Genomic DNA, 12,225 nt, shown 5'->3' on the forward strand with positions numbered 1-12,225 from the left:
GGGAATGGCCTGCTTTCTCGTGAAGTAATTATAAAATTAAAATGTGCTATTTCTCCGGTGAGTATAAAAAGCCTCCTCGGTGAGGTCTGCGGCCCAAGAGTAACGTCAGGATTTACACCAAGGAGGGACCGGAAAATTCCTTCCGTGCCTCAACGATGGGCATCAGGGCCATCTGCAGGTAAATTTCCAAAGACTGGGTTAAAGGTGATTAAAATCAAGAAGAGGAAGAGGTTTGAATTTTCCAATTACTCCTTAAAACTCAAAAGTCAAGCTGCTAGACAATGCAGGCTTTCCTAGTAAGCCTGATTAGACCCACAGGCATGGCCAACATATAAAGTCAGCCCAAAGGAGGGACACTGTCCCTTTAAAATCTGCCTGGGGTTCAGTGGAAAAGCTAATGAGGAGTGCCCGTTGGGGCTGCTTTATTAGGTGGTCCTCCAGAGGATAAAGCCTGGGGTTTCTGTAACAGGGCTTCTGTGCTTGATTCAATAAATCAATTTATATTAAATGCGGGTATAGCTCTGGAGCATTCTGTGGCATTTCTCAAACTGCTTATCCCCTTCCCTGTCAGCCTGCCTGAACGCACTGTCAGAGGGCATTGAAAAGAGCAATAAAAAATAAGACAGAAGGCGTATCTACGTTATTTGTGAAACTCGACCCAGCAGCTCCAGACTCATGCTGGAAGGCTGCTTCCAGTGAGTTTCTCTCCAGAAGATGTTTGGGTGGTTGGTAAGAAGCCCAATGCTGTGGGACTGCAGTGCTCAACCCTGAGCTGGGCTCCAGGCTGCAGACTGAGAATAAAGGTCACCCCGAACAGAAAGGAAAGGGTTGCAAGGGAAGTTGCTTTTTACTCCGATCCTCAGGGTCTGAAATACTCTTCAAGAAGTGAAAGGAAAAGCAAGATGAATAAAAGCGCCGAAAGCTGGCACAGTCCAGGAGGTGGCGGGGAGCGGCTGGAGGAGGGAGGTGTGCTACTGACCAGGGCAGATGGAACGGGTCTTCCTTCAGGCTGGCCAGCAGGCTCGCCAGTGAGTGATCACTGCAGACCGTCATCCCTAAACACAATGACTTATAACCCTGAAGATCTCAAAAGGAGAGGAAAGCCCATCCCCCACTTTTGGACTCTGTAGCGGGGCCAGAAACCACAACACGTGGCCACACCGTTCCGTTCTCCCCATCCAGGCTCAGCTTTTTTTTTTTTAAACTCTTTGCTGTTGGGTTGTTCAGTTACAGACAGCTCCTGGCACCGTCCCTCACCCCGGTTAGACCCGCATCCTTACATTATCTAGACTGCATTGCCATCTGCTAGGACTTTTTGTGATGATGGAAATCCATATCTGCAATGTCCACTTCAGTAGTCACGAGCCACATGCGGCTCCTGAGCAACTGAGATGTGGCTGGTGTGACCTGGGAAATTAATTTTTACTTTTACTTAATTTTAACTAATTTACATTTAAATGGCCACAAGTGGCTAGTGGCCACTCGGCTGGAGTGGACACAGAATAGAAAAGCTTTCCTTTGCCTTCATAAAAGTAGTGAACGCTAAGAGGAGAAAATGGTGGTGGACCCCACTCTGTTCCCAGGGGAAAAGCCTCTGATTTGCTCGTAGTTTCAGGGGAAAGACAAGAGGGAACAATTACCCTGATGTGGCATCAAGCTAGAATCATAAAGAGTTAAGGGCTGCAAGAGATAAAAATGAAAGGTTACCATCACTGGAATTTTCCTAATAGAATCTGTCTTTCCCAGAAGCTCTGAAAAGCAGAGCAAAGCCCTCCCACCACCAGACATGGAGGTTGGCAGTGAAGGGCAAAGAAAGTATTTTATCAAACGAGAGACCTAGGTCTAGGATTGGCCCAAGGCCCCAGAACCTTGGCAGAGCCAGGAGCAGTATCCAGGGAGCTTATCTCCCAAGGCAGTACTCTCCTTCCTAAGTAAGCCATGCAATCTCAAGTTACTGGTCCAGCCTGCCCCTGAAACAAGACCATTGTAAATGTTAAAAAAGGCTCTGCTTAAAGAAAGAATTCTGGTGTACTTTCCTCTTAACCAGAACCATCTGGAAGCAATCCTGCATTCACACGATGGACTTCTCGTCGTCTTTGGCCCTCGCTCTCAACAAATCCCATCAGCCCAGGAACAGCTGCTGGAGAATCTGGCCTGACGCCAGGGGTGAAGCTACAGCGCCCTCCCTTGTACTGCCGGGGCCCCAGCTTGCTCATCACCCCACGCGGCTGGACACAGAGCACGAAGAACACAGATCCTTCACCAGAAAGTGAAATCACCAGCGGTCACAGGAGCAGGGACTTGGTGCCACAAAGCCAGCTGTGAGAAACTGTTGTTTCAGCCCGGTAACACAGACGCCTGCCAGCAAATTATGGCCTGAGACGGCTCAGAGGGCCGTGGGTCTGGACGTTCTGCTCGTAACGGCAGCTAGTGTGCATCCTGCAACAGCAGCTCCACACAAAGGGCCAGGGAGGAAGGGCAGCGGCTTGCGCCGAGTCCAAGGCCAGAGTTCTGGCCCCAGGACCAATGACACCAGGCACAGAAAGCGAGAGCTGGGATGCGTCAGGGACCGACTCAGCACTGGGGGCGCTGTTAGAAAATGCCTTTGTAAATCAAGCCACTGTGTAAACTACCTGAGCAGGCTGGGAAAGGGTTAGGGTTAGGAGCCAGGTGAGAGAGGATTTCATTAGGAAGGTCCTGGTGGCGATAACCTTTTGTCCTCTGTGCAACCTGGGCCTGCCAAGCTGCTCCACCGTCTCCGAGAAAGCGTGAGGGTGGGGGAGAGAAAGGATCCCCGTCAGGAGGCAACAGACTCATCCTTAATTATGAGAGGCTTCCCAGAGCCGACGCCCTCCCCCTCACTGCCTCCCGGCTGCAGACACACCGCAGAAAGCTGGCAGGGTGCTGCTCTAATGAGAGCGATCGATTTTCCTAAGTAAAGGAGATTCGGTTCTTTGGGGATCTTCCCCATCATCACCACGTGGCCCCAGTCCACGCACAGACTTTAGTGACGAGTGGGAAGCATCACCGTTTAATTTGGCCAATGGTCCATCAGGTCAGACTGGGAAGTAGAAAAGTTACTACCTCAGCAGCTCCTGAAATGCCTCATTCCATCCTCTTGTCCTCTAAAGGACTGTCAAGGAGACACTGATCCTGGTAGATGGAGGTCCCCTGCTTAAACTTCCATCGCAGCTCAGAACTGAATGATTATGTCTGATCTTACCCGGAAAAAAAAAAAAGTTGATGCATTGTATCAGAAAGAGCCCCAGGCTAAAAGTCAGAAACCCGGGTTATTCTGACATTTTCGCACTAGTGGAACCTGACTAAACCACTTCATCCCCTCTGAGCCTCAATTTGCTCAACTGCAAAATGGAACAAGGGAGGAGGAATCACTGGGCATTTGGCAGTTCAGCCTGAAGTGAGGCTGTCTGGGGTCACAGACTGGCTTCTCCTCTCACTAGTTGTGTGACCTTGAGCAACTCGGCCCCTGTGCCTCAGTCTCCTCATCTGTAAAATGTACCTAGTTCCTAGGATTGTTCAACATGAAGAGTCATGTAAAGGTCTCATCACAGTGCCTGGCCCTTAGCTCTCCCACTCACTGTCAGCTAGCCCCACGATTAGTGGGGGACAAGCAGGCAGATAAAAATTTCCACAACTAGGTCTTTGCTACAAGGGTTCAACAGTTGGCAATAGGTGAACCCCTATTTGTTAAAAAGGTTTCAGAGACACAAGCTCACAGGCCAAGGCTAATTCGGAAGGCAAGAAACGTAAAGGAGGGACGAGGTAAGGACTTACTGTCTCCTTGAGCGTGACACACTGCCAATACTCACCAGTCCACCTTCAACCAATCCCAACAGCTTGGTAGTAATTGGAGGCTTTTGTGGGAAAAGGGACCCTGCTGATCCATTTGCCTGCCCTTCTCTCTCTATACACAAATCAGACAGGTAGGAAATTGGAAGCCCATGTTTCTTCAGTCCTAAAAAATAACTGCTAGATTTGAGGTTTTCTGTTAGAGGTTAAAAACATTTTTTAGGGCTTCCCTGGTGGCACAGTGGTTGAGAGTCCACCTGCCAATGCAGGGGACACGGGTTCGTGCCCCGGTCCGGGAGGATCCCACATGCCGTGGAGCGGCTGGGCCCGTGAGCCATGGCCGCTGAGCCTGTGCGTCCGGAGCCTGTGCTCCGCGGCGGGAGAGGCCACAGCAGTGAGAGGCCCGCGTACTGCAAAAAAAACAAAGAAACAAACAAAAAAAACACATTTTTTAAAAGAACTCATTAAAGTTGGGGGGGGTGTGGGGGTGGAGTTTACATAGGCAGTGGTCTAAATTGGCTTTAAACTTCCCAACTTCTTCCAACAAAGATGTAAACAGCTCTCCTTTTCCTTAAGCATCATTTTCAAATAAGTAACAACAGATAGGAAATACACAAAGACGTACATCAATCTCTGCTCGCAGCCGAAGCTGTGAGCCAACAGCCATGCAGGGAACTTTGCTGCAACAAATGAGCAAATCATGTCTGACTGAAGCCATTCTCAATCTTGGCTTCTCGGTTAATTCGGTACCTTCTGTGGAGTTCCGTACAATTAAAGAGAGCCCATTTATGGGCTATTTACTCGCTGAAGACCTCGCTAATGTGCGTTTGTGTGCACGTACCTGAGATAGAGAGCAAAAGAGAGAGTAACTGTGTGTGTATTACGTTGGATGTAATCTAATCCCTGAACCTATCTGCATTTTAAAAAACTGTAAAAAGGGGTAATCTTTAGCCATTTGTTTACCAAGTTGGTTTTGACTGCTGAGATCTCATTTGCCTTTTTGGCATAGAAAAAACATACAAACGGCCTTGCCTCGAGCACAACATGGCTCGTGTGCAGGCTCTCTTCATTCCTACCCTTCCCACTGACCACCTACACGTCGGCCTGCCCCCCATCAACTTCTGTGGATCGCGCTCTTCTTCCTTTCATCCAATAAACAAACACGGCCTGTCGACTACATGTCGGGCACAGGACGAGGCACTGGGCTGCCCCACAGGGGGCTTACAGACTAAGTATAATTCGAGTAATTGATGACTTACCTCTTACATTTATCCCTCGGTCTAAGTCATCTGGTTTCTTGTTCATTTCCGTGCCTTCTCTGTTTTCTGCTTCCAGCCCTCTATTTGGCTCTAGGGATCTCACATACATATTGCTATGACAGTTTTTCTCTGGGTACCTGAATCTGCTTTCTCTCCTGGTCAGTCTCCTTCAAACTCCTCTTAGAGCAAGCTTCCTACAACATCGCTCTCATCATTTCATTCTCCGCCGAAACACACAAGAGTGACTTGCAGCCTCCCACAGTAAATCCTAATGTCTCTGCCTGGCTTCCCATATTCTGATACATTCCCTCAGTACCAACTGAGCCTAATTTCCCACAGCCGCTCCCCCCCACCCTCCCAATTTTGGCCATTTCCCGCGCTGTCTCTTAGATCTGCTCTTTTGGTTTGTGTGTTTACAGCCACATGGGTTCCTACCCTGGGATGCCTTTCCTTCCATCTTTCCAAATTCTACAAAAACCAGACCAAACTCTGCCACGGTTTTCTGAATTACACAATCCCTCACCTTAAACTTTTCTGTAAGGAGTGCTGACTTTGCTGACTGAATAAAAATGAATTTGCGAGAAAACCCAGTCTGGGGCAACAAAACTGCAGAACTCAGAGCTGCAAATATGGTGAGCCCTTTCCGATAAATCCGATCACGTTTTAGAGCAGGGGTAAATATTTTAGGCTCTGCTACAACCACTCAACTGCCCTGCTGTTGTGTGAAGGTAGTGACAGATCAAACATAAACAAATGAGCGTGGCTGTACTTTTAAAACTTATTTACGAAAGGGGTGGGGGGTGGAATTTGGCTCTCAGGCCGTAACTTGCTGACCCTTTTCTAGAAGAAGAGAGGATACTGGTGAGGACCTTCTCTTTAGATGGCAAAGGACAACCGGACGTGCCTTAGATCAGCCTCTGATCCTCCCGAGTGGCTCGATTGTCTCTTTAAGACAGTACGTACCCTAGGAGTAGATTCCCAGCCTAGAAGTCATCACCATGGGAATTTGGGCTGTGACCATCTGTTATAGCTATTCCGGTCAAAGAAGAAGAGATAGTGGAATTGACTTTGTCACCTGTGTTGGGGACGTGGTGAGGAAAGAGGCCACTGTTTCCTTCTGCTGACCTCCAGCGTGGCAGGAGGCTCCCTGGTCAGGATCGCAGGGCCTAGAGCAAATCTTCACCTACACTTCTTTGTGCCGGGCACTGCTCTCTCATTTCATCCTTACACCAACCCTATGAGATTTAAGTACTTTATCATCATATCTATTTTTCAGTTGGAAGAAACCGATGAGGTCTTAGTCAGTGTTAGCTACTGACACACATAAACAGTTTTGGTGCCTTATATCGGTGTGTTTGGGGAATAAGATGCCCCTTGCCACGAGTTCTTATTTCGATATGAATGTGATGAAATCATGAAGACAGCTCATTACCTCTGGTGCTTACAATCACCCTTCAAAGAGTATTCTTTTCACTTTATTCATGGGAAATGGCACTCATAGGGGTTAAGTAGTTTATCCAACTTTGCCTATTCAGAAAGGTCAGAGTTATGATTCAAATCTAAACTGGTCTGGCCAAACAGAGCTCTGGTTCATTCCTCTGAGCCCCGCTACCTCTTTAGTAATCCTAACCTAAAAACCCAAGTCTAATGTGTTTTTAAAAGCCCCCCAATGCTTGCTCTGTATAAAGTGAGGAATTACATCAGCTTCGTGGGTCTAGTGTCCCCAAGGAGGGCCTCAGAGAGCAGAAAAGCAAACCAACGCCCAGATGGGAGAACTGGCGCCCAAGCAAAAGCAGCAGAAGTGGGCGTAGCCCCTTTTCGTTCCCCACAAACCCAGGTCTCTGGCTGCACCTCCTGATCCAAAGTGCGGAAGTGGCTTTTTACGGTGGTGGCGCTTCCTTCACATACGCTGCAGCAGTGCCAAGGCAGAGGGAGACGTGTTCTTACCAGCCTGTCATATTAAAATCCCTGTAGAGCATCTTCTTCCCAAGTTCCTTTCTCTGTACTCTCCTTGGAAACTCCAAATGTGTGAACTCATTTCCCAGCAAGTGAGGCTGCATGAATGCCTAATAGCAAAAAGAAAAGAAAAGGAAAAAAAAAAAAACCCACACATATTTAGAGGAAAAAATAAGACCCAAGGATGTTTTTGCAAATTGAGACAGCCCACATTTCAGAAACAAGAACACTGTTCTCAAATTTTAAGGGAGATAAATAGATTGAAGACTCTAAATACAAATAGAATATCAACAAATAAAAATCATGAATCTAATTTATAAAGGAATGTGACTTTTTCATTGGATATGATAAAACTAACGGTAATCAAAGACGTGTATCTCTCAAGCAAGGAAAAGGTTCACTTTTTAATTCAAATTCAAGATGGTTTCACTTGGGCTGAATGGCACGGTGAGGAGGTAGGAAAGCTCCCCCTGACTCTCTCCTCCTTGGCTTTCTCTGCTGGCCTCCTATTTGTACGCCTAGTTATTGGGCCTGGCCTCTGAAAGCTGCATGTGGGTCTCCATGTCAACACAATGGCCTGAGAGTGTGGAGCGGGTTGGGACTGGATGCACCAGACAGGAACTTTCTGTTGGACTCCCTCCATTTTGCTCTGCAGTAATTTGATCATGTAATTGGAAGACTGTTCCAGAACAGATGGCTTCTTCCCCTCCCCCAAATCTCTGTTCACACTACAAAAGTCTTGAGCAAACAGCCACTTAGGGAATTGCTTTGAAACAACAAACAGTCGCATTGTCACACTCAAAATTCAAATCCAGTTATCCAAGAGATGAAATGCTCAGGTATGGACTTCCCTGCTCAGAGGCCACACACTGTAAGGAGACCTGCCCCGGAGCCGTCCCACACCAAGCCGTATACCTGCTTATTAGCAGTGTACTGGAATGGATCTTCTCTCTCTCTCTTCTCTTTCTGGCAGGGAAAAGAGTGGGTGGAGCAAATCACGGCCTGGCACCATAGGATAGCCAGGGCTCCCTGCCATAGGACAGATGGCCATATCCTCGGTCTCCTGAAAAAAGGCATCTCCCACAGCCTCTTTCCCCCAGGACCTGATGCTGGCAGATCTCCCACTGATTCTCATGGTGGTCTGGAGGTCTCAGCTGGATGGTAGCCATCAGAAGCTAAGTGCATCAAGAGTCAAAGGAAGCAAGCTGAACTGTCCCCAGGCTGGTCAGATTGGACCAGCTAAAAGAACTCCGAGCCAGTGATGCTGGGCAGGCTTTGGGGACAGGATGGGACAGGACTGAGAATGAGAAGAGAGGCTGTCCTGTCTGCTGTAACCAGCAGGTTCCAGGTCGGAGGGGAATTCTGGATCATCTTCAAGGGGCCCTGAAACCTCTGCTGGGGATGAGGCTTGGGCTGCCTATGGGTATCAAGGACACTTAAACACTGGGTTTTACAGAGAAGTTCCTTGGGGAGGGAGCGGGGGAGGGAGGGAACTAATATTCATAGCGCAGGTCAATGGGGCAGGCTTTGGGTTTGAATCCAAGCTCTGAATTTATAAGCTGTGTGATTTTAGTGGTGATTTAAGTGCTTGGGCCTCAGTCTCTTTACCTGTGCATCGAGATTAACTGAAGATTTATCTCATACTGTTCTAACAATGAAAGGAAATGACATCTACAGTGCACTTATCATGACTGTCTCTGCTCGTAAAAAGAAAATAATTTAGCCCTTTAGTAATCATGGAGCCCTATTACATCCTGAGTACTACAGTAAGTATTTCTTGAGCTCTCATTGCACACCCACACCAACCTTATGGGCGGGACTGGCTACATAATCTGTGGGGCCCAGTGCACAAGGAAAATATTGAGCCTCTATTCAAAATTAAAAATTCCAAGAAGGTGACAGCAGAGCATTAAACCAAGTGCAGGGCCCTGGGCAACTGCACAAGTCATGCCCACAAAGCCAGACGTACTTACAGAGTAGATACCATTCTATTCCTCTCCTTTATTTTGGTCCACCCATGAAAACTAAGGACCAGAGGCATTAACAGTCAATAACAGCAGCATTTTTATGTACCCTCGATCATCTCTCAGAACTTTGGGACTGAATTAACATGGCGTTTTTGTCTACACACCCCCCCTGCCCTCCAAGCTGGAGTGACACTGATTTAGGGGTTACCATGTGTCAGGCACTCGATACGCCTTATGTTATTACCTCAACAATCCTACAAAGCACATGTTATGACTCAATTTACAAAGGAGGAAACTAAGGTCCAGAGAGGTTAAGACACCTAGCCCAAGGCTATCAGCCAGGAATGGGTGGTTCTAGAGCTTAAGCTTAATATCAAACCCATAACCCCCATCTTAACCCTTATGTTGGCCCTTTAACCTGCACACATTTACAAAACACAGTAAGTGGGCAACAACAGGCCTGTGATCCATGCCAAGTATGAACCACAAACAGGCACCCATGACGATCCAGTTAACAAAAAATTACAGATCTGCACACAACTTGGCCACGAGGATGCTCCTCAAGTAGCGAGAAGAAATCATTTAATAATACGAGTGATTAAACCAGCATAAATCCACACAAAAGAATTCTGTGCAATCACATACAAAGGTGTTATACAGAATATGTAATTACACAGAAAGAGCTGATCTACTTGTGAAAAACAGCATATCAAACAATGTGTCTGTGAGTGTGCAAGTGTATGAGCTTACGTGAATCGTGTCATACATATACACAGATCTATACAGGACATGCATGTATACATAAATGAGTATGCATGTGTATAAACATAGGTACACAATACACATATACATTACATAACACATAGGTTAGGATGCAAAGGCCATTCCTAAGTACATTTTGTACCCTCGTGCCCTTTCTCCTGGAATACATTTGCCTGGGCAGTTGTACCTGGAGAAGTCTGCGGGGTAGCTGGGAACTCCCCAGCAGCTTGCTGTCTGCAGGGGCCACCTCGCCCCTCCTTCTGGGGATGGGCAGCCTCAAAGGGGCCTTGAACCGTGTGTCACCTGTGACATCCGTTGCCCCTTCACATGCAGAGCCTTTCAGGGTCTCAACAAAACTCCTGTTTCCCCCCTTGTAACAACAGGCTACCGTATTTCATCAGTTCTAAGATGCCCTTTATTAGATGCGCCATTATTTTGTTACCTCTAAGGAAGGGCAAAAACAGCTGCCAATTAAACGATGCACAGTGCTTTCTTTACCACTTCAAATTTTTAATTTATTATTTTTGAAAGAACTCCTTTAGATGCAGACAAAATTCTATTATCTATCACTATTGTGCATATTTAGGAAGGAATATATAAGTGAAGTGAATCGGTTAAGATTGTTCCAAAACGTTTTCACATTTAGAATCCAATGGCACTCATTGCTTTCCAACTCTGAATCATCCTGTATTCGTGATTTTCCACACAAGAGCGGGCTGTGTTTCAGGGGTGCATTGGTCATGCAGCATTTCTTAAACAACCCACAGAAGAACTGCAAGACAGAAGCCAGCTTTGCAACCTTCCAGAGCCCGCTTGCTTCTGACTCCCAGTTTGGGAATGTGGCTGAGCAAGTCTGGTCACTCCTCCCCAAGCCCCTCTGCACGACTAGTTGCATCCAAAAAGTGCTTCACTTCTGTCTGCAGGGTTTTCCTTCAAGCTGCTGGATGCCAGTCCTGAAGTTTTGGTGCTGCTCTTTTGATGTTTGCTCATGCTTAGGAGATGACAGCCATGTCACGCCTGCCACCTGGCTGACAGCAACAATCAACTGTAAAATATCCGAACTTCAAGTATGTCAAAAGGTAAGAGGAAAAAGCGTGCCCTAGCTCTGAGGAATTATTGTGATATTCATCCCCCATTGATACGGATGTCACATCCTTGGATTTCTCTCTCTTTGTGGTATTTTTCTTCCTCTGGCTGGTTGCCACAGCACATTTCACATCTTACATGACACATTTTCCATTACAATCAGGCCCACCACAGAATGTATGTGTATTCCATGTGCACCTAGGACATATCCCGCCATGACATATTTTTACACTGCTTTAAAGTCACCATCTGTGGTAAAGTAGCAGGATACAAAATTAATTCACAGAAATCTTTTGCATTCCTATACACTAATGATGAAAAATCTGAAAGCGAAATTCAGAAAACACTCCCATTTACCACTGCAACAAAAAGAATAAAATATCTAGTAATAAACCTACCTAAGGAGACAAAAGACCTGTATGCAGAAAACTACAAGACACTGATGAAAGAAATTAAAGATGATACAAACAGAGGGAGAGATACACCATGTTCTTGGATTGGAAGAATCAACATTGTGAAAATGACTATAGTACCCAAAGCAACCTACAGATTCAATGGAATCCCTATCAAACTACCACTGGCATTTTTCACAGAAATAGAACAAAAAATTTCACAATTTGTATGGAAACACAAAAGACCCCGAATAGCCAAAGCAATCTTGAGAAAGAAAAACAGAGCTGGAGGAATCAGGCTCCCTGACTTCAGACTATACTACAAAGCTACAGTAATCAAGACAGTCTGGTACTGGCACAAAAACAGAAATATAGATCAATGGAACAGGATAGGAAGCCCAGAGATAAACCCACGCACATATGCTCACCTTATCTTTGATAAGGGAGGCAAGAATATACAATGGAGAAAAGACAGCCTCTTCAATAAGTGGTGCTAGGAAAACTGGACAGCTACATGTAAAAGAATGAAATTAGAACACTCCCTATCACCATACACAAAAATAAACTCAAAATGGATTAAAGACCTAAATGTAAGGCCAGACACTATCAAACTCTTAGAGGAAAACATAGGCAGGACACTCTATGACATAAATCACAGCAAGATCCTTTTTGACCCACCTCCTAGGGAAATGGAAAAAAAAACAAAAATAAACAAATGGGACCTAATGAAACTTAAAAGCTTTTGCACAGCAAAGGAAACCATAAACAAGACAAAAAAACAACCCTCAGAATGGGAGAAAATATTTGCAAATGAAGCAACTGACAAAGGATTAACCTCCAAAATTTACAAGCAGCTCATGCGGCTCAATATCAAAAAACTAAACAACCCAATCCAAAAATGGGCAGAAGACCTAAATAGACATTTCTCCAAAGAAGATATACAGATTGCCAACAAACACATGAAAGAATGCTCAACATCACTAATCATTAGAG

The 12,225-nt window shown here is 46.0% G+C and overlaps 1 protein-coding gene across 3 annotated transcripts in view; it reads right to left on the bottom strand.

Moving 5' to 3' along the window:
* Window positions 1-12,225, bottom strand: part of PPM1H (protein phosphatase, Mg2+/Mn2+ dependent 1H) — a 264,476-nt gene that overhangs the window by 61,945 nt on the left and 190,306 nt on the right. For 2 of the 3 annotated variants that reach the window (XR_003791202.1, XM_029206227.1), the window contains exon 6: window positions 7,017-7,135. The exons of the other annotated variant lie outside the window; for it this stretch is intronic. Coding sequence is in view for 1 of the 2 variants with exons in the window: in XM_029206227.1 (XP_029062060.1) it covers window positions 7,017-7,135 (119 nt within the window). In the remaining variant the exon portion in view is untranslated. The remainder of the gene's footprint in view (window positions 1-7,016; window positions 7,136-12,225) is intronic. 3 annotated transcript variants of the gene reach the window in all.

Source organism: Monodon monoceros, unplaced genomic scaffold (assembly GCF_005190385.1).
Source record: "Monodon monoceros isolate NGI ecotype Baffin Bay Population unplaced genomic scaffold, NGI_Narwhal_1 Super_Scaffold_6, whole genome shotgun sequence".
NCBI lineage: Eukaryota > Metazoa > Chordata > Mammalia > Artiodactyla > Monodontidae > Monodon > Monodon monoceros.